General features: G+C 41.4%; 1 protein-coding gene across 1 annotated transcript in view; it reads right to left on the reverse strand.

The window, feature by feature from the left end:
- cerkl (ceramide kinase-like) overlaps positions 1–27058 on the reverse strand; it is a 229502-nt gene that overhangs the window by 29085 nt on the left and 173359 nt on the right. The window contains exon 6 of the mRNA XM_060928581.1: positions 18541–18615. Coding sequence (XP_060784564.1) covers positions 18541–18615 — 75 coding nt within the window. The remainder of the gene's footprint in view (positions 1–18540; positions 18616–27058) is intronic.

A 27058-nucleotide genomic window follows, 5' to 3' on the forward strand; every position in this document is an offset into this window, starting at 1 on the left:
CGTGTTGTAGCAGATTCAGTTGGCTCGTGTAATACTGATTGATTATGAATTGAAACCATATCACTGCAGATTCAGTATTGTCAAAATATTAAACACAGGACATTTTTTCAATGAAATAAAAACGTGTTCTATTCCCTTCTAGCGGGTTTCATTCATTTGGTTCGACAGCATGCAATACTGTTAGCATAATATCGCTTATCCTAGGTGTATTACATCACTCTACCCAATGGAGAATGAGTGTTGAATATGGTTTACGATATTGCATGGTTGTCAAGACAACATGACGTTGCACGCTGGAGACGTAAAACTTCATTTCCGCTTAGAATGTAAACAAACCGGCAAAATGTCCACAGCAACTTGTGAAAAATGCGATAATAATAATTATTATTATTGAAAAATAAAAAAGATACGTTCTTACCATCAAATACTTTCATTCCATATTTTGTTGCTTTTTTTAAATATTTTTTGGGGCTTTGTTTTTGAGTAGTTTTTATTTCGTCCTCGGTTGGTTCAGCAACACACGCCGCCATTTTGTTTTTCTCTCCTCACAGTATATGAGCTGATATCCTAGTAGTAGAGTAGCCAATCAGAGCGCGCAATTGCTCATATCCAATGAATGTGGACAGAATAATATGTATAATTACACATATAGACCTTTTTCCGTGTGTTCTATTTCCTTCTAGTGGGTTTACTAATGGCATGCAATATTGTTAGCATGTCGCTTATCCTCTGTGTATTATGCCGCTCTCCCCAATGGAGAATGAGCGTGCAATATTGTTATAATATTGCACGTTGTCAAGACAACACAATTTCACATGACAAAGATCATGTGAAGATCCAATGACAAAACTTTGCTGCTGCGCATGTGCACAATCATTTCTTTGTCGGCCAGGAAAGAGAGAAGACGGGGCTAATCCGGTGCTCGGATTAAGCACTAAATAAATAAACTGAAAACTGAAACTAAAGACGTGCTGAACACCTGAAAGGCTACCGAAACTTCATTATATATTCTTTGTGTATATTTACAAGAGAAAAACAGACCAACGGACATCAAAAAACTGGAAAAGAGACACATCGGAGATGTAAAACTTCCGCACTAGTAAGTGACTGTGATAATTTGTAAACAAACATGGCCGCCAGGTTTGCTTCATTAAAAGCAGTAGATTTAAAGAGAGAGACACGCCGAACACCCGAAAGGCTACTAAAACTTCACTGGATATTCTTCACATATATTTCTAAGAGAAAAACATATCAATGGACATCGAAAAACTGGAAAAGAGCGCAATAGCGGAAATACTGTCAAAGTTCTACTTGAAGGTGAGGAAAAGTGACGGACACTTTTCCAAGAGGACTTTACTCGTGGACTTCACTCAGCAAAACCCTTTTGTTTTGAACAACTGCAATGGAACAATTAACTACAACCAAAAGTAACTGTGAATTTAAACTGTCAGCCTGGATATAACTTGTACATACTGTAAGTTGGGTTCTTGTTCAGGCTTTTTGTACTTGTACCATTTTTATTGTTAGAACTTTGACTTTGTACAGTATATTGGATTGACAGAATATTGAATTACGTTCGATCAGAATCAGCATTCAATATTGGCAAGTTCCCCCCTGTTCTTAACTTTTTCCAAAATCTATAATTGTTCCATCGAATGTGTATGTATAATAATAATAATAATAATAATAATAATAATAATAATAATAATGGCTTTTTTTCATGGTCTATCAGATATATTCCATTCAGCTACTCGTCTTCGACTTGTTCAGTATCATGCTTGCTGAATGGAATATATCTGATAGACCATGAAAAAAAAGCCAGCCAATATTATTTAAATATTTTCCTTTCTTTTTCTTATTTATCTTCATCTAACATACAAACTCAATTCAAACTTTATTTTGTAGTTATGGTAAGTTAAGAAATAGATACGGTGTAAATTTTTATTTTATTAACCTTCTCACAAGCTCTTCCTTTCTTCTTTCCACATCTTGACATGAGGAGGACTCGACAGGATGCTGTTTAATGTCGTGATCCTGTATATCTAAGAACCACTCACACTGTAAAAAATGTAACTTGCAAAATTGTTGAGTGAAAAAAGGATTCTAAGTTGAATGAACAAATTTCCCTTCTAATTGTTCAAGTAACTAAAAAAAAAATAGTTGAGACGCCTTTCCTTCGCCACAAGTTCATAGGAATTGGAAAATTAAGTTAAGTGAACTTATATATTCAAGTGCTGATTGACGCCCCTTAACCGATGCCACTGCGCATGCGCACTTCACAAGTTCGAAAGTTTCACCGGTCGGGTGGAGTGAGAGTCCGTGGAAACTGACACGAGATGTTGTATAGGAGTCTAGACTAAGCTTTCCTCAACAGAGGCCAGGGAATTCCCTCCTTGTATGTCGGTATTTGTTTCTGTTTGTGTAATAATAGGCAAAGTGAAGTAGAACTTAAGTGTTGAGAGGTTTGTGTTAACTAAAAAAATGTAATGCACACTAAATCATTGTAAAAAAAAAAAAAGTCAAGCCAACTTAAAAATGTAACGCAACCTGCTGCCAAAGGGTTTTGAGTAAACTCAACTTAGAACCATAATGTGCCAACTTGCTCTTCTAAGTTAATTGACATTATTATTTCAATTTATTTCAACTAAACAATTTTTTGGACTGAACTTCTAAAGGCAAGTCAAGGCAACTCAACATAAAATATTCTTCTATGTGAACTTAAGAGAACATTTTGGGGTGTCATGGTTCAGGTGGATAAGGTGCCATACCATAAATCCAGGGACCTGGGTTCGATTCCGACCCGAGATCATTTCCCTCTCCGTCTCTCTCCCGCTCATTTCCTGTCTCTACACTGTCCTATCCAATAAAGGTGGAAAAAGCCCCCCCCCCCCCCAAAAAAAAAAAATCTTTAAAAAGAATAATTTAGGATAACTTAATGCTTTTTGTGCCAACTTGCTTTTCCAAGTTAATTGGAATGATTATTTCAATTTATTTCAACATCACAATTTGAATGCACTGAACTTGCTAAATAAAGTAAGGTCAACATAAAATACTCATCTGTGTCGACTTAAAAGAGCAAGTCCGCACAACTATTTGGCCCGGAGTTGAGTTTACTCAAAATCCTTTGGCAGCAGGTTGCGTTATATTTTTAAGTTGGCTTGACTAATTTTTTTTTTACAGTGTAGAAAATGTATCTTTTTACAAACTTTTTTGTCTTTTCAAAATTCATAACTGGTTTTAAACGCAGGGTTTCTCTCACTAAATTTGTACATTTATTTGAAGACATTTTCAATGTGCACTTTGAATGCTTCCAGCTTTATACCTACTCATCAGTCACATCGATCTTTTTTAAATCACAATTCAAATATTCTTTTTAATGTCGTTGGTCTATCTCACCGAAAAAGGTGTATTCTTCGACTCTACTCTGGCTCTAATGTACCTGTTTTGATCATGTGGTTCTCTCAAATTTCAACTCAACTCCTCTTGGAGAAGTTCAATTCTCTTTAAGGTATTCTCTTAAACACGGACTCTCTCTGTTTCGGAAAATCTGGTCACCTCGTTGAATTTTCAGGCCTTGAATCTGTAACGTCCCCTACCGTGTGATACTGTTTGAATATGTACGTGTTCTATTTTTTTTTTTTTACTTTTACTGACCTGAAAAAACCCTTAAAAAAGTGTCTCATTCCAGCAATCTGATAAAGTGACTTAATTCTATCATGAAGCTACAGCTCAAGCTTTTGCTATTAGTGAGCTTTTCTGAGATGCAAGCCCAGCTGTGTGTGTGTGTAATCCCCTGACACAAGCCAAATCCGCTTGTCTGTCATAGTAAGCCCAAGAGAGATTGCACAGGCAACACAATGGACCAGACGCATCGGTGCAAACGTCGCAAAAAACACCTGACACACACAAGGACACACTCACAAACACATACACACACAGAGCCAAAAGAGCCACAGTCCTTATTCTCAAACAGCCAACAATCGGCCTGGCCAAAAAGCCTGAAAGCATGAACACATACAATGGACAGAAAGAGAGAAGGACAGACGAGTACGCCATCCTCTCCTGGGACTCACTCGTTTTCCATGGGACTGGTTAAACACCCACGTATAAACAAACACACGCACACACAAACACCTAAATCACTCCCAAAACAAGCCTGCTAGTCCTAATTAAACAGCATACCGCAGAGGGGCACATGATCTGCTATTGGGATACAAAAGAGAGACTGAGATGGCAAAAGATATATATATGTGTGTGTGTGTGTGTGTGTGTGTGTGAGAGAGAGAGAAAAACATATAGATGGATTTATGTATATGTATAAATATAAACATGTGCACATAGAGGGAGAAGAAGAAACGGATGGATAAACCAGAGAGATTTCCAGCCAAACATATGGAGAGTGAGAGCTAGAAAAAGAAACAGATAGCGATAACGGGAAATACAGACAAAGAGAAACAGACAGAGAGAGAGAGAGAGATAATGGGACAGATGCCAAAAGAGAAACTGACACACAGGCATACTGACAACCTGCATTATTATTATTATTATTATTATTATTATTATTTATTTATTTTTTTTAATAGTAGTAGTAGTAGTTGTTGTTATTGCAGCATTAATCATAGTATTAGTGCCAGGAGGAGGAGCATCCACTGGGCTGGTGCTGATACTTGTTGTAGTAGCAGCAGCAGTTGCCCTTGTTGTTGGAGGTCTTATTGTTATTCTTGTTGATAATGGTGTTGGTATTCTTGATGTTTTTGTTGGTGGTGGTGTTTGTGTTATTGTTGTTGGTGGTGGTGGCGTTTGTGTTACTGGTGGTGGTGGTCGTGGTGTTTGTGTTGGTGCTGTTATTGTTGTTCGTGGTGGTGATATTTGTGTTGATGCTGTTATTGTTGTTGTTGATGGTATTTGTGTTGGTGTTGTTATTGTTGGTGGTGGTGGTGTTTGCATTATTGTTGTTGTTGTTGGCGGTGTTTGTGTTACTGGTGGTGGTGGTCATGGTGTTTGTGTTAGTGCTGTTATTGTTGTTGTTGTTGGTGATGTTTGTGTTGGTGCTGTTATTGTTGTTGTTGGTGGTGATGTTTGTGTTGGTGCTGTTATTGTTCTTGTTGTTGTTGGTATTTGTGTTGGTGTTGTTATTGTTGTTGGTGGTGGTGTTTGTGTTACTGGTGGTGGTGGTCATGGTGTTTGTGTTAGTGCTGTTATTGTTGTTGGTGGTGGTGATGTTTGTGTTGGTGCTGTTATTGTTGTTGGTGGTGGTGATGTTTGTGTCGGTGCTGTTATTGTTCTTGTTGTTGTTGGTATTTGTGTTGGTGTTGTTATTGTTGGTGGTGGTGGTGTTTGCGTTATTATTGTTGTTGTTGGTGGTGTTTGTGTTACTGGTGGTGGTGGTCATGGTGTTTATGTTGGTGCTGTTATTGTTGTTGGTGGTGGTGATGTTTGTGTTGGTGCTGTTATTGTTGTTCGTGGTGGTGATATTTGTGTTGATGCTGTTATTGCTGTTCGTGGTGGTGATGTTTGTGTTGGTGCTGTTATTGTTGGTGTTTGTATTGGTGCAGTTATTGTTGTTGGTGGTGGTGTTTGCATTATTGTTGTTGTTGGTGGTGGTGTTTGTGTTACTGGTGGTGGTGGTCGTGGTGTTTGTGTTGGTGCTGTTATTGTTGTTCGTGGTGGTGTTTGTGTTACTGGTGGTGGTGGTCATGGTGTTTGTGTTGGTGCTGTTATTGTTGTTGGTGGTGGTGATGTTTGTGTTGGTGCTGTTATTGTTGTTCGTGGTGGTGATGTTTGTGTTGGTGCTGTTATTGTTGTTGTTGGTGGTGATGTTTGTGTTGATGCTGTTATTGTTGTTGTTGTTGGTATTTGTGTTGGTGTTGTTATTGTTGGTGTTTGTGTTGGTGCTGTTTGCGTTATTGTTGTTGTTGGTGGTGGTGTTTGTGTTACTGGTGGTGGTGGTCGTGGTGTTTGTGTTGGTGCTGTTATTGTTGTTCGTGGTGGTGATGTTTGTGTTGATGCTGTTATTGTTGTTCGTGGTGGTGATATTTGTGTTGATGCTGTTATTGTTGTTGTTGTTGTTGTTGTTGTTGGTATTTGTGTTGGTGTTGTTATTGTTGGTGTTTGTGCTGGTGCTGTTATTGTTGTTGTTGGTGGTGTTTGTGTTACTGGTGGTGGTGGTCATGGTGTTTGTGTTGGTGCTGTTATTGTTGTTGGTGGTGGTGATGTTTGTGTTGGTGCTGTTATTGTTGTTGGTGGTGGTGATGTTTGTGTTGGTGCTGTTATTGTTCTTGTTGTTGGTGGTATTTGTGTTGGTGTTGTTATTGTTGTTGGTGGTGGTGTTTGCGTTATTGTTGTTGTTGGTGGTGGTGTTTGTGTTACTGGTGGTGGTGGTCGTGGTGTTTATGTTGGTGCTGTTATTGTTGTTGGTGGTGGTGATGTTTGTGTTGGTGCTGTTATTGTTGTTCGTGGTGGTGATGTTTGTGTTGGTGCTGTTATTGTTGTTCGTGGTGGTGATATTTGTGTTGATGCTGTTATTGTTGTTCATGGTGGTGATGTTTGTGTTGGTGCTGTTATTGTTGTTGGTGGTGGTGATGTTTGTGTTGATGCTGTTATTGTTGTTGTTGGTATTTGTGTTGGTGTTGTTATTGTTGGTGTTATTGTTGGTGTTTGTGTTGGTGCTGTTTGCGTTATTGTTGGTGGTGGTGGTGTTTGTGTTACTGGTGGTGGTGGTCGTGGTGTTTGTGTTGGTGCTGTTATTGTTGTTCGTGGTGGTGATGTTTGTTTTGGTGCTGTTATTGTTGTTCGTGGTGGTGATATTTGTGTTGATGCTGTTATTGTTGTTCGTGGTGGTGATATTTGTGTTGATGCTGTTATTGTTGTTGTTGTTGGTATTTGTGTTGGTGTTGTTATTGTTGGTGTTTGTGTTGGTGCTGTTATTGTTGTTGCTGGTGGTGTTTGCATTATTGTTGTTGTTGTTGTTGGCGGTGTTTGTGTTACTGGTGGTGGTGGTCATGGTGTTTGTGTTAGTGCTGTTATTGTTGTTGGTGGTGGTGATGTTTGTGTTGGTGCTGTTATTGTTGTTGGTGGTGGTGATGTTTGTGTTGGTGCTGTTATTGTTCTTGTTGTTGTTGGTATTTGTGTTGGTGTTGTTATTGTTGTTGGTGGTGGTGTTTGCGTTATTGTTGTTGTTGTTGTTGGTGGTGTTTGTGTTACTGGTGGTGGTGGTCATGGTGTTTATGTTGGTGCTGTTATTGTTGGTGGTGGTGGTGATGTTTGTGTTGGTGCTGTTATTGTTGGTGGTGGTGGTGATGTTTGTGTTGGTGCTGTTATTGTTGTTCGTGGTGGTGATGTTTGTGTTGGTGCTGTTATTGTTGTTCATGGTGGTGATATTTGTGTTGATGCTGTTATTGTTGTTGTTGTTGGTATTTGTGTTGGTGTTTGTGTTGGTGCTGTTATTGTTGTTGTTGGTGGTGTTTGCATTATTGTTGTTGTTGTTGGCGGTGTTTGTGTTACTGGTGGTGGTGGTCATGGTGTTTGTGTTAGTGCTGTTATTGTTGTTGGTGGTGGTGATGTTTGTGTTGGTGCTGTTATTGTTGTTGGTGGTGGTGATGTTTGTGTTGGTGCTGTTATTGTTCTTGTTGTTGTTGGTATTTGTGTTGGTGTTGTTATTGTTGGTGGTGGTGGTGTTTGCGTTATTGTTGTTGTTGTTGGTGGTGTTTGTGTTACTGGTGGTGGTGGTCATGGTGTTTATGTTGGTGCTGTTATTGTTGTTGGTGGTGGTGATGTTTGTGTTGGTGCTGTTATTGTTGGTGGTGGTGGTGTTTGCGTTATTGTTGTTGTTGGTGGTGGTGTTTGTGTTACTGGTGGTGGTGGTGGTCGTGGTGTTTGTGTTGGTGCTGTTATTGTTGTTCGTGGTGGTGATGTTTGTGTTGATGCTGTTATTGTTGTTCGTGGTGGTGATGTTTGTGTTCATGCTGTTATTGTTGTTGTTGTTGGTATTTGTGTTGGTGGTGTTATTGTTGGTGTTATTGTTGGTATTTGTGTTGTTGTTGGTGGTGGTGTTTGTGTTACTGTTGGTGATGGTGGTGGTGGTGGTGTTGGTGCTGTTATTGTTGTTCGTGGTGGTGATGTTTGTGTTGATGCTGTTATTGTTGTTGGTGTTGGTATTTGTGTTGGTGTTGTTATTGTTGGTGTTATTGTTGGTGTTTGTGTTGGTGCTGTTATTGTTGTTGGTGGTGGTGTTTGCGTTATTGTTGTTGTTGTTGGTGGTGGTGTTTGTGTTACTGGTGGTGGTGGTCGTGGTGTTTGTGTTGGTGCTGTTATTGTTGTTCGTGGTGGTGATGTTTGTGTTGATGCTGTTATTGTTGTTCGTGGTGGTGATGTTCGTGTTGATGCTGTTATTGTTGTTGTTGTTGGTATTTGTGTTGGTGGTGTTATTGTTGGTGTTATTGTTGGTGTTTTTGTTGTTGGTGGTGGTGGTGTTTGTGTTGGTGCTGTTATTGTTGTTGGTGGTGGTGATGTTTGTGTTGATGCTGTTATTGTTGTTGTTGTTGTTGTTGGTATTTGTGTTGGTGGTGTTATTGTTGGTGTTATTGTTGGTGTTTGTGTTGTTGTTGGTGGTGGTGTTTGTGTTACTGTTGGTGATGGTGGTGGTGGTGGTGGTGTTTGTGTTGGTGGTGTTATTGTTGTTGTTGGTGGTGGTGTTTGTGTTACTGGTGGTGGTGGTCATGGTGTTTGTGTTGGTGCTGTTATTGTTGTTGGTGGTGGTGATGTTTGTGTTGGTGCTGTTATTGTTGTTGGTGGTGGTGATGTTTGTGTTGGTGCTGTTATTGTTCTTGTTGTTGTTGGTATTTGTGTTGGTGTTGTTATTGTTGTTGGTGGTGGTGTTTGTGTTACTGGTGGTGGTGGTCATGGTGTTTGTGTTAGTGCTGTTATTGTTGTTGGTGGTGGTGATGTTTGTGTTGGTGCTGTTATTGTTGTTCGTGGTGGTGATGTTTGTGTTGGTGCTGTTATTGTTGTTCGTGGTGGTGATATTTGTGTTGGTGCTGTTATTGTTGTTCGTGGTGGTGATGTTTGGTGCTGTTATTGTTGTTCGTGGTGGTGATGTTTGTGTTGGTGCTGTTATTGTTGGTGGTGGTGGTGATGTTTGTGTTGATGCTGTTATTGTTGTTGTTGGTATTTGTGTTGGTGTTGTTATTGTTGGTGTTATTGTTGGTGTTTGTGTTGGTGCTGTTTGCGTTATTGTTGGTGGTGGTGGTGTTTGTGTTACTGGTGGTGGTGGTCGTGGTGTTTGTGTTGGTGCTGTTATTGTTGTTCGTGGTGGTGATGTTTGTTTTGGTGCTGTTATTGTTGTTCGTGGTGGTGATATTTGTGTTGATGCTGTTATTGTTGTTCGTGGTGGTGATATTTGTGTTGATGCTGTTATTGTTGTTGTTGTTGTTGTTGTTGGTATTTGTGTTGGTGTTGTTATTGTTGGTGTTTGTGTTGGTGCTGTTATTGTTGTTGCTGGTGGTGTTTGCATTATTGTTATTGTTGTTGTTGGCGGTGTTTGTGTTACTGGTGGTGGTGGTCATGGTGTTTGTGTTAGTGCTGTTATTGTTGTTGGTGGTGGTGATGTTTGTGTTGGTGCTGTTATTGTTGTTGGTGGTGGTGATGTTTGTGTTGGTGCTGTTATTGTTCTTGTTGTTGTTGGTATTTGTGTTGGTGTTGTTATTGTTGTTGGTGGTGGTGTTTGCGTTATTGTTGTTGTTGGTGGTGGTGGTGTTTGTGTTACTGGTGGTGGTGGTCATGGTGTTTATGTTGGTGCTGTTATTGTTGGTGGTGGTGGTGATGTTTGTGTTGGTGCTGTTATTGTTGTTCGTGGTGGTGATGTTTGTGTTGGTGCTGTTATTGTTGTTCGTGGTGGTGATATTTGTGTTGATGCTGTTATTGTTGTTGTTGTTGGTATTTGTGTTGGTGTTTGTGTTGGTGCTGTTATTGTTGTTGTTGGTGGTGTTTGCATTATTGTTGTTGTTGCTGGCGGTGTTTGTGTTACTGGTGGTGGTGGTCATGGTGTTTGTGTTAGTGCTGTTATTGTTGTTGGTGGTGGTGATGTTTGTGTTGGTGCTGTTATTGTTGTTGGTGGTGGTGATGTTTGTGTTGGTGCTGTTATTGTTCTTGTTGTTGTTGGTATTTGTGTTGGTGTTGTTATTGTTGGTGGTGGTGGTGTTTGCGTTATTGTTGTTGTTGGTGGTGGTGTTTGTGTTACTGGTGGTGGTGGTCATGATGTTTATGTTGGTGCTGTTATTGTTGTTGGTGGTGGTGATGTTTGTGTTGGTGCTGTTATTGTTGTTCGTGGTGGTGGTGATGTTTGTGTTGGTGCTGTTATTGTTGTTCATGGTGGTGATATTTGTGTTGATGCTGTTATGTTGGTGTTTGTGTTGGTGCTGTTATTGTTGTTGGTGGTGGTGTTTGCGTTATTGTTGTTGTTGGTGTTTGTGTTACTGGTGGTGGTGGTCGTGGTGTTTGTGTTGGTGCTGTTATTGTTGTTCGTGGTGGTGATGTTTGTGTTGATGCTGTTATTGTTGTTGTTGTTGTTGGTATTTGTGTTGGTGGTGTTATTGTTGGTGTTATTGTTGGTATTTGTGTTGTTGTTGGTGGTGGAGATTGTGTTATTGTTAGTGATGGTGATGATGTTTGTGTTGGTGCTGTTATTGTTTGTGTTGGTGCTGTTATTGTTGTTCGTGGTGGTGATGTTTGTGTTGGTGCTGTTATTGTTGGTGTTGGTGCTGTTATTGTTGTTGGTGGTGATGTTTGTGTTGGTGCTGTTATTGTTGTTCGTGGTGGTGATGTTTGTGTTGGTGCTGTTATTGTTGGTGGTGGTGGTGATGTTTGTGTTGATGCTGTTGTTGTTGGTATTTGTGTTGGTGTTGTTATTGTTGTTGGTGGTGTTTGCGTTATTGTTGTTGTTGGTGGTGGTGTTTGTGTTACTGGTGGTGGTGGTGGTCGTGGTGTTTGTGTTGGTGCTGTTATTGTTGTTCGTGGTGGTGATGTTTGTGTTGATGCTGTTATTGTTGTTCGTGGTGGTGATGTTTGTGTTCATGCTGTTATTGTTGTTGTTGTTGGTATTTGTGTTGGTGGTGTTATTGTTGGTGTTATTGTTGGTATTTGTGTTGTTGTTGTTGGTGGTGTTTGTGTTACTGTTGGTGATGGTGGTGGTGGTGGTGTTGGTGCTGTTATTGTTGTTCGTGGTGGTGATGTTTGTGTTGATGCTGTTATTGTTGTTGGTGTTGGTATTTGTGTTGGTGTTGTTATTGTTGGTGTTATTGTTGGTGTTTGTGTTGGTGCTGTTATTGTTGTTGGTGGTGGTGTTTGCGTTATTGTTGTTGTTGTTGGTGGTGGTGTTTGTGTTACTGGTGGTGGTGGTCGTGGTGTTTGTGTTGGTGCTGTTATTGTTGTTCGTGGTGGTGATGTTTGTGTTGATGCTGTTATTGTTGTTCGTGGTGGTGATGTTCGTGTTGATGCTGTTATTGTTGTTGTTGTTGTTGTTGTTGTTGGTATTTGTGTTGGTGGTGTTATTGTTGGTGTTATTGTTGGTGTTTTTGTTGTTGTTGGTGGTGGTGTTTGTGTTACTGTTGGTGATGGTGGTGGTGGTGGTGTTTGTGTTGGTGCTGTTATTGTTGTTGGTGGTGGTGATGTTTGTGTTGATGCTGTTATTGTTGTTGTTGTTGTTGTTGTTGTTGGTATTTGTGTTGGTGGTGTTATTGTTGGTGTTATTGTTGGTGTTTGTGTTGTTGTTGGTGGTGGTGTTTGTGTTACTGTTGGTGATGGTGGTGGTGGTGGTGGTGTTTGTGTTGGTGGTGTTATTGTTGTTGTTGGTGGTGGTGTTTGTGTTACTGGTGGTGGTGGTCATGGTGTTTGTGTTGGTGCTGTTATTGTTGTTGGTGGTGGTGATGTTTGTGTTGGTGCTGTTATTGTTGTTGGTGGTGGTGATGTTTGTGTTGGTGCTGTTATTGTTCTTGTTATTGTTGGTATTTGTGTTGGTGTTGTTATTGTTGTTGTTGGTGGTGTTTGTGTTACTGGTGGTGGTGGTCATGGTGTTTGTGTTAGTGCTGTTATTGTTGTTGGTGGTGGTGATGTTTGTGTTGGTGCTGTTATTGTTGTTCGTGGTGGTGATGTTTGTGTTGGTGCTGTTATTGTTGTTCGTGGTGGTGATATTTGTGTTGGTGCTGTTATTGTTGTTCGTGGTGGTGATGTTTGGTGCTGTTATTGTTGTTCGTGGTGGTGATGTTTGTGTTGGTGCTGTTATTGTTGGTGGTGGTGGTGATGTTTGTGTTGATGCTGTTATTGTTGTTGTTGGTATTTGTGTTGGTGTTGTTATTGTTGGTGTTATTGTTGGTGTTTGTGTTGGTGCTGTTTGCGTTATTGTTGGTGGTGGTGGTGTTTGTGTTACTGGTGGTGGTGGTCGTGGTGTTTGTGTTGGTGCTGTTATTGTTGTTCGTGGTGGTGATGTTTGTTTTGGTGCTGTTATTGTTGTTCGTGGTGGTGATATTTGTGTTGATGCTGTTATTGTTGTTCGTGGTGGTGATATTTGTGTTGATGCTGTTATTGTTGTTGTTGTTGTTGTTGGTATTTGTGTTGGTGTTGTTATTGTTGGTGTTTGTGTTGGTGCTGTTATTGTTGTTGCTGGTGGTGTTTGCATTATTGTTGTTGTTGTTGTTGGCGGTGTTTGTGTTACTGGTGGTGGTGGTCATGGTGTTTGTGTTAGTGCTGTTATTGTTGTTGGTGGTGGTGATGTTTGTGTTGGTGCTGTTATTGTTGTTGGTGGTGGTGATGTTTGTGTTGGTGCTGTTATTGTTCTTGTTGTTGTTGGTATTTGTGTTGGTGTTGTTATTGTTGTTGGTGGTGGTGTTTGCGTTATTGTTGTTGTTGTTGGTGGTGGTGTTTGTGTTACTGGTGGTGGTGGTCATGGTGTTTATGTTGGTGCTGTTATTGTTGGTGGTGGTGGTGATGTTTGTGTTGGTGCTGTTATTGTTGTTCGTGGTGGTGATGTTTGTGTTGGTGCTGTTATTGTTGTTCGTGGTGGTGATATTTGTGTTGATGCTGTTATTGTTGTTGCTGTTGGTATTTGTGTTGGTGTTTGTGTTGGTGCTGTTATTGTTGTTGGTGGTGGTGTTTGCATTATTGTTGTTGTTGTTGGCGGTGTTTGTGTTACTGGTGGTGGTGGTCATGGTGTTTGTGTTAGTGCTGTTATTGTTGTTGGTGGTGGTGATGTTTGTGTTGGTGCTGTTATTGTTGTTGGTGGTGGTGATGTTTGTGTTGGTGCTGTTATTGTTCTTGTTGTTGTTGGTATTTGTGTTGGTGTTGTTATTGTTGTTGTTGGTGGTGTTTGCGTTATTGTTGTTGTTGTTGGTGGTGTTTGTGTTACTGGTGGTGGTGGTCATGGTGTTTATGTTGGTGCTGTTATTGTTGTTGGTGGTGGTGATGTTTGTGTTGGTGCTGTTATTGTTGTTCGTGGTGGTGGTGATGTTTGTGTTGGTGCTGTTATTGTTGTTCATGGTGGTGATATTTGTGTTGATGCTGTTATGTTGGTGTTTGTGTTGGTGCTGTTATTGTTGGTGGTGGTGGTGTTTGCGTTATTGTTGTTGTTGGTGTTTGTGTTACTGGTGGTGGTGGTCGTGGTGTTTGTGTTGGTGCTGTTATTGTTGTTCGTGGTGGTGATGTTTGTGTTGATGCTGTTATTGTTGTTGTTGTTGTTGGTATTTGTGTTGGTGGTGTTATTGTTGGTGTTATTGTTGGTATTTGTGTTGTTGTTGGTGGTGGAGTTTGTGTTACTGTTAGTGATGGTGATGATGTTTGTGTTGGTGCTGTTATTGTTTGTGTTGGTGCTGTTATTGTTGTTCGTGGTGGTGATGTTTGTGTTGGTGCTGTTATTGTTGGTGTTGGTGCTGTTATTGTTGTTGGTGGTGATGTTTGTGTTGGTGCTGTTATTGTTGTTCGTGGTGGTGATGTTTGTGTTGGTGCTGTTATTGTTGTTGGTGGTGGTGATGTTTGTGTTGATGCTGTTGTTGTTGGTATTTGTGTTGGTGTTGTTATTGTTGGTGGTGGTGTTTGCGTTATTGTTGTTGTTGGTGGTGGTGTTTGTGTTACTGGTGGTGGTGGTGGTCGTGGTGTTTGTGTTGGTGCTGTTATTGTTGTTCGTGGTGGTGATGTTTGTGTTGATGCTGTTATTGTTGTTCGTGGTGGTGATGTTTGTGTTCATGCTGTTATTGTTGTTGTTGTTGGTATTTGTGTTGGTGGTGTTATTGTTGGTGTTATTGTTGGTATTTGTGTTGTTGGTGGTGGTGGTGTTTGTTACTGTTGGTGATGGTGGTGGTGGTGGTGTTGGTGCTGTTATTGTTGTTCGTGGTGGTGATGTTTGTGTTGATGCTGTTATTGTTGTTGGTGTTGGTATTTGTGTTGGTGTTGTTATTGTTGGTGTTATTGTTGGTGTTTGTGTTGGTGCTGTTATTGTTGTTGGTGGTGGTGTTTGCGTTATTGTTGTTGTTGTTGGTGGTGGTGTTTGTGTTACTGGTGGTGGTGGTCGTGGTGTTTGTGTTGGTGCTGTTATTGTTGTTCGTGGTGGTGATGTTTGTGTTGATGCTGTTATTGTTGTTCGTGGTGGTGATGTTCGTGTTGATGCTGTTATTGTTGTTGTTGTTGGTATTTGTGTTGGTGGTGTTATTGTTGGTGTTATTGTTGGTGTTTTTGTTGGTGGTGGTGGTGGTGTTTGTGTTACTGTTGGTGATGGTGGTGGTGGTGGTGTTTGTGTTGGTGCTGTTATTGTTGTTGGTGGTGGTGATGTTTGTGTTGATGCTGTTGTTGTTGTTGTTGTTGGTATTTGTGTTGGTGGTGTTATTGTTGGTGTTATTGTTGGTGTTTGTGTTGTTGTTGGTGGTGTTTGTGTTACTGTTGGTGATGGTGGTGGTGGTGGTGGTGTTTGTGTTGGTGGTGTTATTGTTGTTGTTGGTGGTGGTGTTTGTGTTGCTGGTGGTGGTGGTCATGGTGTTTGTGTTGGTGCTATTAGTGTTGTTGTTGGTGGTGTTAGTGTTGCTGCGGTTATTGTTGTTGTTGTTGTTATTTGTGTTGGTGTTGTTATTGTTGTTGTTGGTGTTTGTGTTATTGTTGTTGGTGTTGATGGTGTTTGTGTTACTGTTGGTGATGGTGGTGGTGTTTGTGTTGGTGCTGTTATTGTTGTTGTTGGTGGTGATGTTTGTGTTGATGCTGTTATTGTTGTTGTTGTTGGTATTTGTGTTGGTGTTGTTATTGTTGGTGTTTTGTTGGTGTTTGTGTTGGTGCTGTTATTGTTGGTGGTGGTGATGTTTGCGTTATTGTTGTTGTTGGTGGTGGTGTTTGTGTTACTGGTGGTGGTGGTCGTGGTGTTTGTGTTGGTGCTGTTATTGTTGTTGTTGGTGTTTGTGTTGCTGCGGTTATTGTTGTTGTTGGTGGTGGTATTTGTGTTGGTGTTGTTATTGTTGTTGGTGGTGCTGGTGGTGTTTGTGTTGTTGGTGTTATTGGTGGTGTTTGTGTTGTAGTTGTTGGTGCTTGTGTTGGTACTTCTGATGTTGTTGGTAGTGTTTGTGTTGGTGCTGTCATTGGTGGTGCTGTTTGTGTTGCTGTTGGTAGTGTTTGTGTTGGTGCTGTCATTGGTGGTGCTGTTTGTGTTGCTGTTGGTGGTGTTTGTGTTGTTCTGGTGTTTGTGTTGTTATTGTTGTTGTTGTTGGTGGTGGTGGTGTTTATGTTGGTGCTTGTGTTGTTGTTGTTGTTGGTGGTGGTGGTGTTTGTGTTGGTGGTAATGTTTGTGTTGTTATTGTTGTTGTTGGTGGTGTTTATGTTGGTGCTTGTGGTGTTGTTGTTGTTGTTGTTGTTGGTGGTGGTGGTGGTGGTGGTGTTATTGTTGTTATTGGTGGTGTTTGTGCTGTTGTTAATTTTGTTCGTGGTGCTGTTTGTGTTGGTGTTTTTGTTGTTGGTGTTGCTTGTGTTGTTGTTGTTGGTGGTGGTGTTTGTGTTGGTGTTGTTGATGTTGTTGGTGCTGTTATTGTTGTTGTTGGTGGTGGTGTTTGTGCTGGTGCTGTTATTGTTGTTGGTGGTGCTTGTGTTGTTGTTTTTGTTGGTGTTTGTGTTGTTGTTGGTGTTGTTGGTGCTGTTATTATTGGTGGTGGGGGTGTTTGTTTTGTGCTGTTATTATTGTTGGTGGTGTTTTTGTTGTTGTTGGTGGTGTTTGTGTTGTTGTTGATGTTGGTGTTTGTGTTGTTGTTGTTGTTGTTGTTGATATTTTGTTGGTGTTATTGTTGTTTGTTTTGGTGCTGTTATTGTTGTTGGTGTTTATGTTGACTTTGTTGTTATTGTTGTTGGTGTTTGTGTTGTTGTTGTTGTTGTTGGTGGGTTTTTTTGGTGGTGTTCTTATTGTTGTTTGTTTTGGTGCTGTTATTGTTGTTGGGGTTTGTGTTGGTTTTGTTATTATTGTTGTTGTTGGTGGTGGTGTTTGTGTTGTTGTTTCTGATGTTGTTGGTGCTGGTGTTTGTGTTGGTGGTGTTTGTGTTGTTGATTTTGGTGCTGTTATTATTGTTGTTGTTGTTGGTGGTGGTCTTTGTGTTGTTGTTGTTGTTGGTGCTGTTATTGTTGTTGTTGGTGGTGTTTGTGTTGTTGTTGTTGGAGGTTGTGTTGTTATTGTTGATGGTGTTTGTGTTCTTGTTGGTGGTGGTGTTTGTTTTGTTGATGGTGGTGGTGTTTGTTTTGTCGTTGTTGTTGTTGGTGGTGTTTGTGTTATTGTTGTTGTTGGTGTTTGTGTTGGTGCTGTTATTGTTGTTGGTGTTTGTGTTGGTTTTGTTGTTATTGGTGGTGTTTGTGTTGTTATTGTTGTTGTTGGTGTTTGTGTTGGTGTTTCTGATGCTGTTGGTGCTGGTGTTTGTGTTCTTGTTGTTGATGTTGTTTTTGGTGCTATTATTGTTGTTTTCGGTGGTGGTGATGTTTGTGTTGGTTCTGTTATTGTTGTTGTTGTTGTTGGTGGTGGTGGTGGTGTTTGTGTTGTTGTTGGATGTTGTGTTGTTATTGTTGATGGTGTTTGTGTTGTTGTTGTTGTTGGTGGTGGTGTTTGTTTTGTTGTTGTTGGTGGTGTTTGTGTTGGTGTTGTTATTGTTGTTGTTGTTGGTTTTGTTGTTATTGTTGTTGTTGGTGGTGGTGTTTGTGTTGATGTTGTTGGTGATGTTTGTGTTGTTGGTGCTATTATTGCTGTTGTTGTTGTTAGTGTTTGTGTTGGTGCTGTTGTTGATGGTTGTGTTTGTGTTGGTGTTGTTATTGTTGATGGTGTTTGTGTTCTTGTTGTTGGTGGTATTTGTGTTGTTGTTGGTGTTTGTGTTGGTATTGATGGTGGTGGTGGTGTTTGTGTTGTTGTTGGTGTTTGTTTTGTTGTTGTTGGTGGTGGTGGTATTTGTGTTGTTGTTGGTGTTTGTGTTGGTATTGATGGTGGTGGTGGTGTTTGTGTTGGTGTTATACTTGTTGGGGTTTTTCCTTGTTGGTGTTGTATTGTTACTATTTCTGTATCGTTACTGCTAGTGGGATTATTGCTATCATTAGTGCACTATATCACTATATTTTAATGCATTGGTGATGTATTTTGTTCAACACAGCTTTGCTAAATGAAATGACACACAGGTATAGAAATCAACACACACACACACACACACACACACACACACACACACAGAGAGAGAAAGAGAGGAACACACAATATAAATACAGAGACAGAAGCCCGTTTCCCATATGAAACCCATAACTCTGTGAAGTTTAAACAACACAGGATATATAACAAATTTTAATTCCCCCTCAGTCTTCCACAACAGAAGATTAATGGATAATTTGTAATCCCACCTGACTGTGTTTAACAGAATGCTATGGAGCGCGAACTTCCCTGAGACATGTAAAACACACGAGACCGGATATGATGTATAATTCACAAGGTGGCAAGTCCGTTGTTGTGAAAAGCCCAAGCTGAGACATTTGCTAGTTAGCAGCATGGCACACGTTGAGCTGCATTACATCCCTGCTGAGAGTCGTCTCCCGGTTTCTGAATATTTGTTTGGTTCAAGCAAAGGCTATTTATAAGACTGTCGCTTATATCTGCTGATGGTTTCTTTGCCTGTTATTCTGAGTTTGCAGCTGGTTGCTTTACAGTGAAGCAGTATAAGTAGTTCTTTCGCAATATCGCTGCATCATCACTTACATCACCAACAGCAACGTCACAGCATGTTAATCTGATTGTTCTGATTCCCACTGGAGCCATGGCAAAAGATTTTCATAAACATTACTCGGTCGCCAAGGGATGGATTAAAGTTTCGTCTTTGCCATTTTGCTCCCATTCCCACAGGACACCATGACAGCATAATAATGAAAAATATAAATGGTTTTCAATGTGAGTGAATGGTGTAAGAGCAATAAACAGATACAGACATACACACAGAGGCAGAAACTGAGAGAGACCCTGCTCAACACACACACACACACACACACACACACACACACACACACACTTACCCAGGACAATATGCAGTGCTGCAGTTACAGGATGTTTCACACCGTGGACAGAGCACGCAACAACATTCGCAGAACCTGCAGGGAAGAATACAGAGAATTAAACACACTTACATAAAATGTCAGTCTGTAATTCAGACAGTCAGAAAGACAGTAAACCTATCAGTCAGTCAATAAGTCAGTATTTCATTTAGTCCCGCAGTCAGTTAGTCAGGCAGTCAATCAGTAGAACATTCAGTCAGTCAGTAAGCCATTCAAGCTGTCAGTAAGTTACTCAGTCAGTCACTTAGTCAGTATGCCAGTTAGTAAGACAGTAAGTCACTCAGTAAGTCAGTCAGTATGCCAGTAAGTCAGTCACTCAGTGAATAAGACAATCAGTAAGTCAGTCACTCAGTCAGTTAGTCAGTATGCCAGTAAGTCAGTCAGTCACTCAGTCAGTATGCCAGTAGGTCAGTCAGTCAGTATGCCAATAGGTCAGTCAGTCAGTATGCCAGTAGGTCAGTCAGTCAGTATGCCAATAGGTCAGTCAGTCAGTATGCCAGTTAGTAAGACAGTAAGTCACTCAGTCAGTATGCCAGTAAGTCAGTCAGTCAATATGCCAGTAGGTCAGTCAGTATGCCAGTTAGTAAGACAGTAAGTCACTCAGTCAGTATGCCAGTAGGTCAGTCAGTATGCCAGTTAGTAAGACAGTAAGTCACTCAGTCAGTATGCCAGTAGGTCAGTCAGCCAGTATGCCAGTTAGTAAGACAATAAGTCAGTCAGTCAGTTAGTCAGTATGCCAGGAAGTCAGTCAGTCACTCAGTCAGAAAGTCAGTCAGTATGCCTGTAGGTCAGTCAGTCAGTATGCCAGTTAGTAAGACAGTAAGTCACTCAGTCAGTATGCCAGTAGGTCAGTCAGTCAGTATGCCAATAGGTCAGTTAGTCAGTATGCCAATAGTTCAGTTAGTCAGTATGCCAGTTAGTAAGACAGTACCTGTAAGTCACTCAGTCAGTATGCCAGTAGGTCAGTCAGTCAGTATGCCAATAGGTCAGTTAGTCAGTATGCCAGGAAGTCAGTCAGTCACTCAGTCAGAAAGTCAATTAGTATGTCAGTAGGTCAGTCAGTCAATATGCCAGTAGGTCAGTCAGTCAGTCAGTAGGTCAGTTAATCAAATAGTCAGTCACTCAGTAAGTCAGTCAGAAACTCAGTCAGTCCCTAAGTCAGTTAGGCAGTCACTCAGTAAGTCAGTCAGTAAGTTTATCTGGGTGTCTGTTTGTTTTTCTTCATTTATTAATTAAAATGGACTTGATCTGTTTTTTTTAACTCAAGTTTATAGACATAGATGCACATATTATTCAAGATTTAGTTTTTAAGTCCTCACCCATGTCCACACCAACACAGCAGCATTCCCAGGAAACAGCTCTGTGGTGAACTATATTGCACATTGCTCTGCAATAATGTATTTTATAATGCCAATAAAAGTGACTTGCCTTATTTTAGATCAGTTAAGCTAATAAACTGACTACTGTTTATATGACGGGTGTGTGACACGAAGATTAATGTGTGTAAATACTCATTGGTACAGAGAAACATTAAATCGCCTGCATCCACATTTCCATTGAGTGTTTTGGTCCCTGCTGCACCTGGCAATCAATTTTACTCAAACACACCATTTCCTCTCTTTTCTCTTCCTCAGAAACACACACACTGCAAGTGAGAGAGATGTGGTTAATCATTAGAGCATACACTGCCAGGTACAGGGCATTAATTTAAGTTGCTATCAGCTCATGCCAGAGGAGGTTTGTATCTGTGTATGTGAGTGTGTGAGAACAGGTGTGTGTCAGAGAACAGGTGTGTATGTGTGTTTTTACGTGGAGCTCATCAGGTGAAGAGACACTTGCTTTGGGCTGTTCAAGTTAACTGACAGTGACATATACAGACCTAAGACAGACCTCACACACACACACAGTACAAGAAGACCACACACAAGGACTTGTAAAATGTGTGAATCTGAGTCTATACCCAGGATTGACACTTTTCTGAAAAAAAAAATCAACACAATTTTATGTGTTACTTCTGCTTTATACAAAATCCATACAAAAGAAAACAGGTACCACTATTTTTTTTTAATGGCACATTTATTCCATTTTGCAGATACCCTTATCCAAAGTGACTTACAGAAGTGCTTTCTAAGTACTTCAAGAAGAGGTAGGTCTTTAGGTCATTTGAAGACTGCAAGTGACTCGATGGTTTGGACATCTAGGGTAAGTCTATTCCACCACCTACAGTAGGTGCCAGAACAGAGAAGAGTCTTGATGCATGGCTTCCTTGTACCCTGAGAGATGGTGGAACCAGTTAAGCAATTCCAGACAGTCAAAGGGAGCATGGTGCAGTGCAGAGTGTGATCAGTGCTTTAAGGTAGGTGAGTGCTGGTATGTTTTTGGCTTTGTAGGCAAGCATCAGTGTTTTAAATCCAATATAGACAGCTACAAGAAACCAGTGGAGGGAGCATAGCAATGTGGTGGTGTGGGAGAACTTAGGAAGGTTGAAAACAAGCCATGCAGTTGCATTTGGGATCAGTTGCAGAGGTCGAGTGGCGTCCGGGGTTTGCAATAGTCCAGTCTTGAAATGACAAGGGACTTATCAAGCACCCGTGTGGCCTGTGTGGACAAAAATGGACGAATCCTTCTGGTATTGAGAAATTGTCATGAACATGTCAGCTTAGCAATTTGAGAGGAAATGTCAGCTGATTGGCCACTACATTACATTACAGGCATTTAGCAAACGCTCTTATCCAGAATGATGTACAACATACCCAGAGCAGCCTGGGGAGCAGTCAGGGATTTGGTGCCTTGCTCAAGGGCACTTCAGCCATTCCTGCTGGTCCAGGAAATCGAACTGGCAACCTTTTGGCCCCAAAGCTGCTTCTCTAACCATTAGGCCATGGCACCCCCCATGGTTACACCAAGGTTGCGTGCAGTGGCCAAAGGAAAGATCTGAGAGTTGTCCAGGGAAATGACAAGATCCTGACATGGGGATGAATCACATGGGATGAAAAGCAGTTCAATTTTGCAGGGATTATATTTCAGCTGGTGAGCTGCCATTCATGATGATATGTCTGCAAGACATGTTGAGATCTCAGAGGAAACATGAGTGTTTGAGGGAGGGATGAGACAATTAGTTGAGTGTCATCTGCATAGCAGTGTTATGAAAACCCATGTGAGGATATGACCTCACCAAGAGATCAAGTATAGCGGGAGAACAGAAGAGGACCAAGTGCTGAGCCTTGTAGGACACCAGTGGAGTGTCTGCATGGAGCAGATGTGCTTCCCCTCCATGTCACCTGCTGTGACCGACTGTCCAGGTAGGGAGCAAATCACTGCCATGCTGTGCCACAAATTCCAAGACTCATGTGGATGGACAAGAGGGTCTTGTTGTTGACTGTGGCAAATGCTGATGAAAGGTCGAGGAGGATGAGGCCTGATGACCGTTTGGCTGATCAAGCTCATGGAGCTTCTCAATGGCTTCCACAAGGGCAGTTTCTGTGTAATGTGCCACTTTGAAGCCAGGCTGGTTAGGAGTTTGGAGGTTGTTCCAGTGTTAGTTTTAACAAAAAAAATTTAAATATAGTTTTAGTCTTAGTCACTTACTGAAAATTGTAGTTACATTTTAGTCACATTTTATTCTCTTTTTTTGTTGTTTCGTTTTAGTCAAGATTTAGTCTGTGGAACTCAGTTTTAATTTTAACCTAATTGGTTACTTATCATCAAAGTTTTCATTGACAAAATTAACACTAGGTTGTTCTGTGAGAGAGACAGTTGATTGTACACAGCACATTTGAGGATTTTAGAAAGAAAAGAGAGAAGTGATACCAGTTGGTGGTTGCTAAAGTCCGAAGGATCCAGAGCATGGGAATAACCCTTGCTCTCTTGAACGCAGTTGGTTCATGACCAGATGCTATGGAGCCATTAATGGTAGTAGTGATGAAGGGAAAGAAGTAGGGATGAAGGCTTGTGAGATGGTCTGCAGCATTGTAGAAGGGACTGGATTCAATGGGTAGGTGGAAGGAATTCAAGACAATATAATTTGCAGGATCTGTTCTTTTGCTGCATTAAAAAAATGGAAGGAAATGCAAGGAAGGAGGAGGGGAATCCTGAATGTGTAGTGTAGGAGTTGGGGTAAGAGTGAAGGTCTGGCAGATTTTTTTAATCGTAAATCATGAAACGTTCTTCTAATCATAAAAAGCGACAAAGTCTTCACCAGTTTGGGAGAATGGAGCAGGAGGAGCTGGCGGGTTAAGTAGTGAAGAAAATATAGAGCTTGCAAGGATCTTCTGCAGAAGGTTCCAGCTTTTCTTTGTTGGATGCAGTCTTAGCAGAAGTCATTTCATATGAGAATTTCGACAGGAGAGTGCAGTACGAGACAAGATCTGTGTCAAGTTGCAATTTCTTCCACTTTCTCTTTGCTGGTCTTAAGTCTCTCCGATTACGACACAACACATCTGATAACCAAGGAACAGGGCAAGAAATATTCCTGGGTTTAGAAAATAGAGGACAGAGGAGATCCATGGATTAGGAAAGTAAGGAGAGGTAATTGTCTGTGGCTAACTCCAATGGTAGGAAGGAAAAACTAGTCAGGGACTGGAAGGCATAGAATGCAGGAAGCTACAGAGGAAGGGAGTGGAGGTTTTGGTGAGTGGGAAAGAAATATTGATAACTGATTTTAGGCAGGGTGATGGTGAAGGATACATACTGTTCTTAACCATTATGTGACAATGGGCATGTCTAACAATATGTGTTAATCTCTCTCTCTCTCTCTCTCTCTCTCTCTCTCTCTCTCCCTCCTGAGCTGCAAACATCAATCCTGAGATGCCAGTGATGTTCACCTTTCCTGCTCTCCGGACCTGCCAAATCGATCCGGATGCCCTACTTCTGGCTGGAGTTCTCATCACTTCACTCTTGTGGAGGATGGTCCCATATGGATATCCCCTGATCCATCCTGATGCCCTACTTCTGGCTGGAATGAGTTCTCATGACTTTGCTCCTGTGGAGGATAGCTCCATATGGACATCCCCTGATCCATCCTGATGCCCTACTTCTGGCTGGAGTGAGTTCTCATGGCTTCACTCCTGTGGAGGATGCCCCATATGGACATCCCCTGATCCATCCTGATGCCCTACTTCTGGCTGGAATGAGTTCTCATGGCTTCACTCCTGTGGAGGATGCCCCATATGGACATCCCCTCATCCATCCTGATGCCCTACTTCTGGCTGGAGTGAGTTCTCATGGCTTCACTCCTGTGGAGGATGCCCCATATGGACATCCCTTGATCCATCCTGATGCCCTACTTCTGGCTGGAGTGAGTTCTTATGGCTTCACTCCTGTGGAGGATGCCCCATATGGACATCCCCTGATCCATCCTGATGCCCTACTTCTGGCTGGAGTGAGTTCTCATGGCTTCACTCCTGTGGAGGATGCCCCATATGGACATCCCCTGATCCATCCCAATGCCCTACTTCTGGCTGGAGTAAGTTCTCATGACTTCACTCCTGTGGAGGATGGCCCCATATGTACACCCCCTGATCCACCCTGATGCCCTACTTCTGGCTAGAGTGAGCTTTCATGACTTCGCTCCTGTGGAGGATGGCTCCATATGGACATCCCCTGATCCATCCTGATGCCCTACTTCTGGCTGGAGTTCTTATCATTTTCCTCCTGCAAGGATGCCCCATATGTACATCCCCTGATCCATCCTTATATCCTACTTCTGACTGGAATTCTCATCACTTCGTTCCTGTGGAGAATGGCCCCATATGTACATCCCCTGATCCATCCTGATGCTCTACTTCTGGCTGGAGTTCTCATGACTTTGCTCCTGCGGGGATGGCCCCATATGGACAGCCTAAAGATACACTTAGAAAATGGCTTTGGACAATTAATACAAACAAATAGTTATGATGGCTTAGTACTACTATTGCCATGTAATATAGGCAGTAGTGTTATCTGGGAAATTTGCCACTTGTATTTTTCATACGAAATGCATCATGGATCTGAGTGACATGTTTCCTAATGTCTTCACTTGTGAGGATATTGATGATATCACTCCCAATGTTTTCCCACTAACTTGACATGTGAAACGTCGAACTGGCTCACTTCGCTCACTCATGAAATGTTCATGACTCAAAGATAAACTTCATATCTTCGTGCCACCATGTCTCATCTCATCTCATTATCTGTAGCCACTTTATCCTGTCCTACAGGGTCGCAGGCAAGCTGGAGCCTATCCCAGCTGACTACGGGCGAAAGGCGGGGTACACCCTGGACAAGTCGCCAGGTCATCACAGGGCTGACACATAGACAGACAACCATTCACACTCACATTCACACCTACGCTCAATTTAGAGTCACCAGTTAACCTAACCTGCATGTCTTTGGACTGTGGGGGAAACCGGAGCACCCGGAGGAAACCCACGCGGACACGGGGAGAACATGCAAACTCCGCACAGAAAGGCCCTCGCCGGCCACGGGGCTCGAACCCGGACCTTCTTGCTGTGAGGCGACAGCGCTAACCACTACACCACTGTGCCGCCGTGCCACCATGTAATATCTTAAATATATATTATAGATGTACAGTTCTTGAGTACAACTCATTTGTTCTGCACAATTTCTCATCATCCTCTGCACTGTCCATTAATTACAGTTTGATATACAGTCAAAGTAAAAAGTTTGTGAACCCCTTGGAATGTTCTATATTTATGTCTAATTCCCATATAAAATATGGTCATATCTTCATGTAAGTCACAATAATGAACAGTCGCCTATAACTAAAGATACACAGATTTTCAAAGAAAGTTTGACCATATTGAATAAATCATTCAAACTGTGAAACTGAAGGTTGGAAAAAGTAAGTGAACCCAAAGCTAATGACTTTTTAAAAAGCTCATTGAGGTCAGAATTTAGCACACCTGGGTTCCATTTAATGAAATGAGTTCAGAGGTGTGGCCTAGAATTACTTTGATTGATAAAAACCCCTGAAAAGTTTGCATTTGAACTTTTGACAAGAAGCATATCCAGATGGGAATTGTGCCTCGCACAAAAGAGCTATCTGAGGACCTAAGATCAAGAATTGTTAATTTACATAAGGCTGGAAAGGATTACAAATCATCTCAAAGATTTTAGGTATTCATCAGTCTACTGTCTGGCAAGTTGTCTATAAATGGAGACAATTAGATATTGTGGCTACTCTGCCTAGAAGTGGGCGCCCCACCAAGATGACCCCAAGAGCACAACGCAAAATCATTAATGAGGTAAAGAAGAACCCTAGAGTGACAGCGAAAGACTTGAAGATGTCATTAGAACTGGCTAACATCTCTGTTCATGATTCAACAATACACAAAACATTGAACAAGAAAGGACATCAAGAACAAAGCCACTGTTGTCAAAAAGGAACATTACTGCATGCCTGAATTTTGCAAAAGAGCATTTGGACACTCCACAATGGTACTGGGAAAATGCTCTGTGGAGTGATGAAACCAAAATTGAACTATTTGGCAGGAACAAGCAGAACCCCATTTGGTGTAAAAAGGGCATTGCATATCAACATCAAAACACCATCCCTACAGTAAAATATGGTGGAGGGAACATCATGATTTGGGCCTGCTTTGCTGTGTCAGGGCCTGGACAGCTTGCCATCATTAAGGGGAAAACGAATTCCCAAATTTATCAACAAATTCTCCAGGATAATGTGAGGGTGTCTGTCTGTCAACTGAAGCTCAGAAGAGTCTGGGTGATGCAACAGGACAATGACCCCAAACATCGCAGCAAATCCACAGCACAATGGTTTCAGAAGAACAAAATCCACCTTTTGGAGTGGCCTAGTCAGAGCCCAGATCTCAATCCGATTGAGATGCTGTAGAATGACTTGAAGACAGCCATACACAGAAGACAACCCAAGAATATGGAAGTGTTAAGGCAGTTCTGCAGGGAAGAATGGGCTAAAATTCCCCCTGCACGATGTGCAGGTCTGATCTGCAGTTACAGGAAGCGCCTGGTTGAGGTCGCTGCTGCCAAAGGAGGCTCAGCCAGTTATTAAATCCAAAGGTTCACTTACTTTTTCCACCACTACTGTAAATGTTGAATGCATTTGTATAATAAAGTCATGAAAAAGTAGAATTTTTTGTGTGTTACTGGCTTAAGCTCATTGTGTGTATCAGTACCTGTGACTTGGATGAAGATCAGATCACTTTTTATTACCAATTCATGCAGAAAACCAGGTAATTCCAAAGGGTTCACATACTGTACTTTTTACTTTGACTGTATAGGGTGAAGGTTAACCATAGATAGATAGATCGTTAGTTCAGGCTCTGAGTCATTGCATAAACAGTAACAAACACACCCCTATTCATTCTATAACAAAAACGGGTGGTGTTGTAAGCGTATTTATGAGCAAATGATCTGTGATCAATATTCACTCATATGCTTTCCACATTATCTGCCGAATATGTTACACCTGCTCTAACATTACCTAAATCCTGAAATTACC

The sequence above is a fragment of the Neoarius graeffei genome, chromosome 9, assembly GCF_027579695.1.
Source record: "Neoarius graeffei isolate fNeoGra1 chromosome 9, fNeoGra1.pri, whole genome shotgun sequence".
NCBI lineage: Eukaryota > Metazoa > Chordata > Actinopteri > Siluriformes > Ariidae > Neoarius > Neoarius graeffei.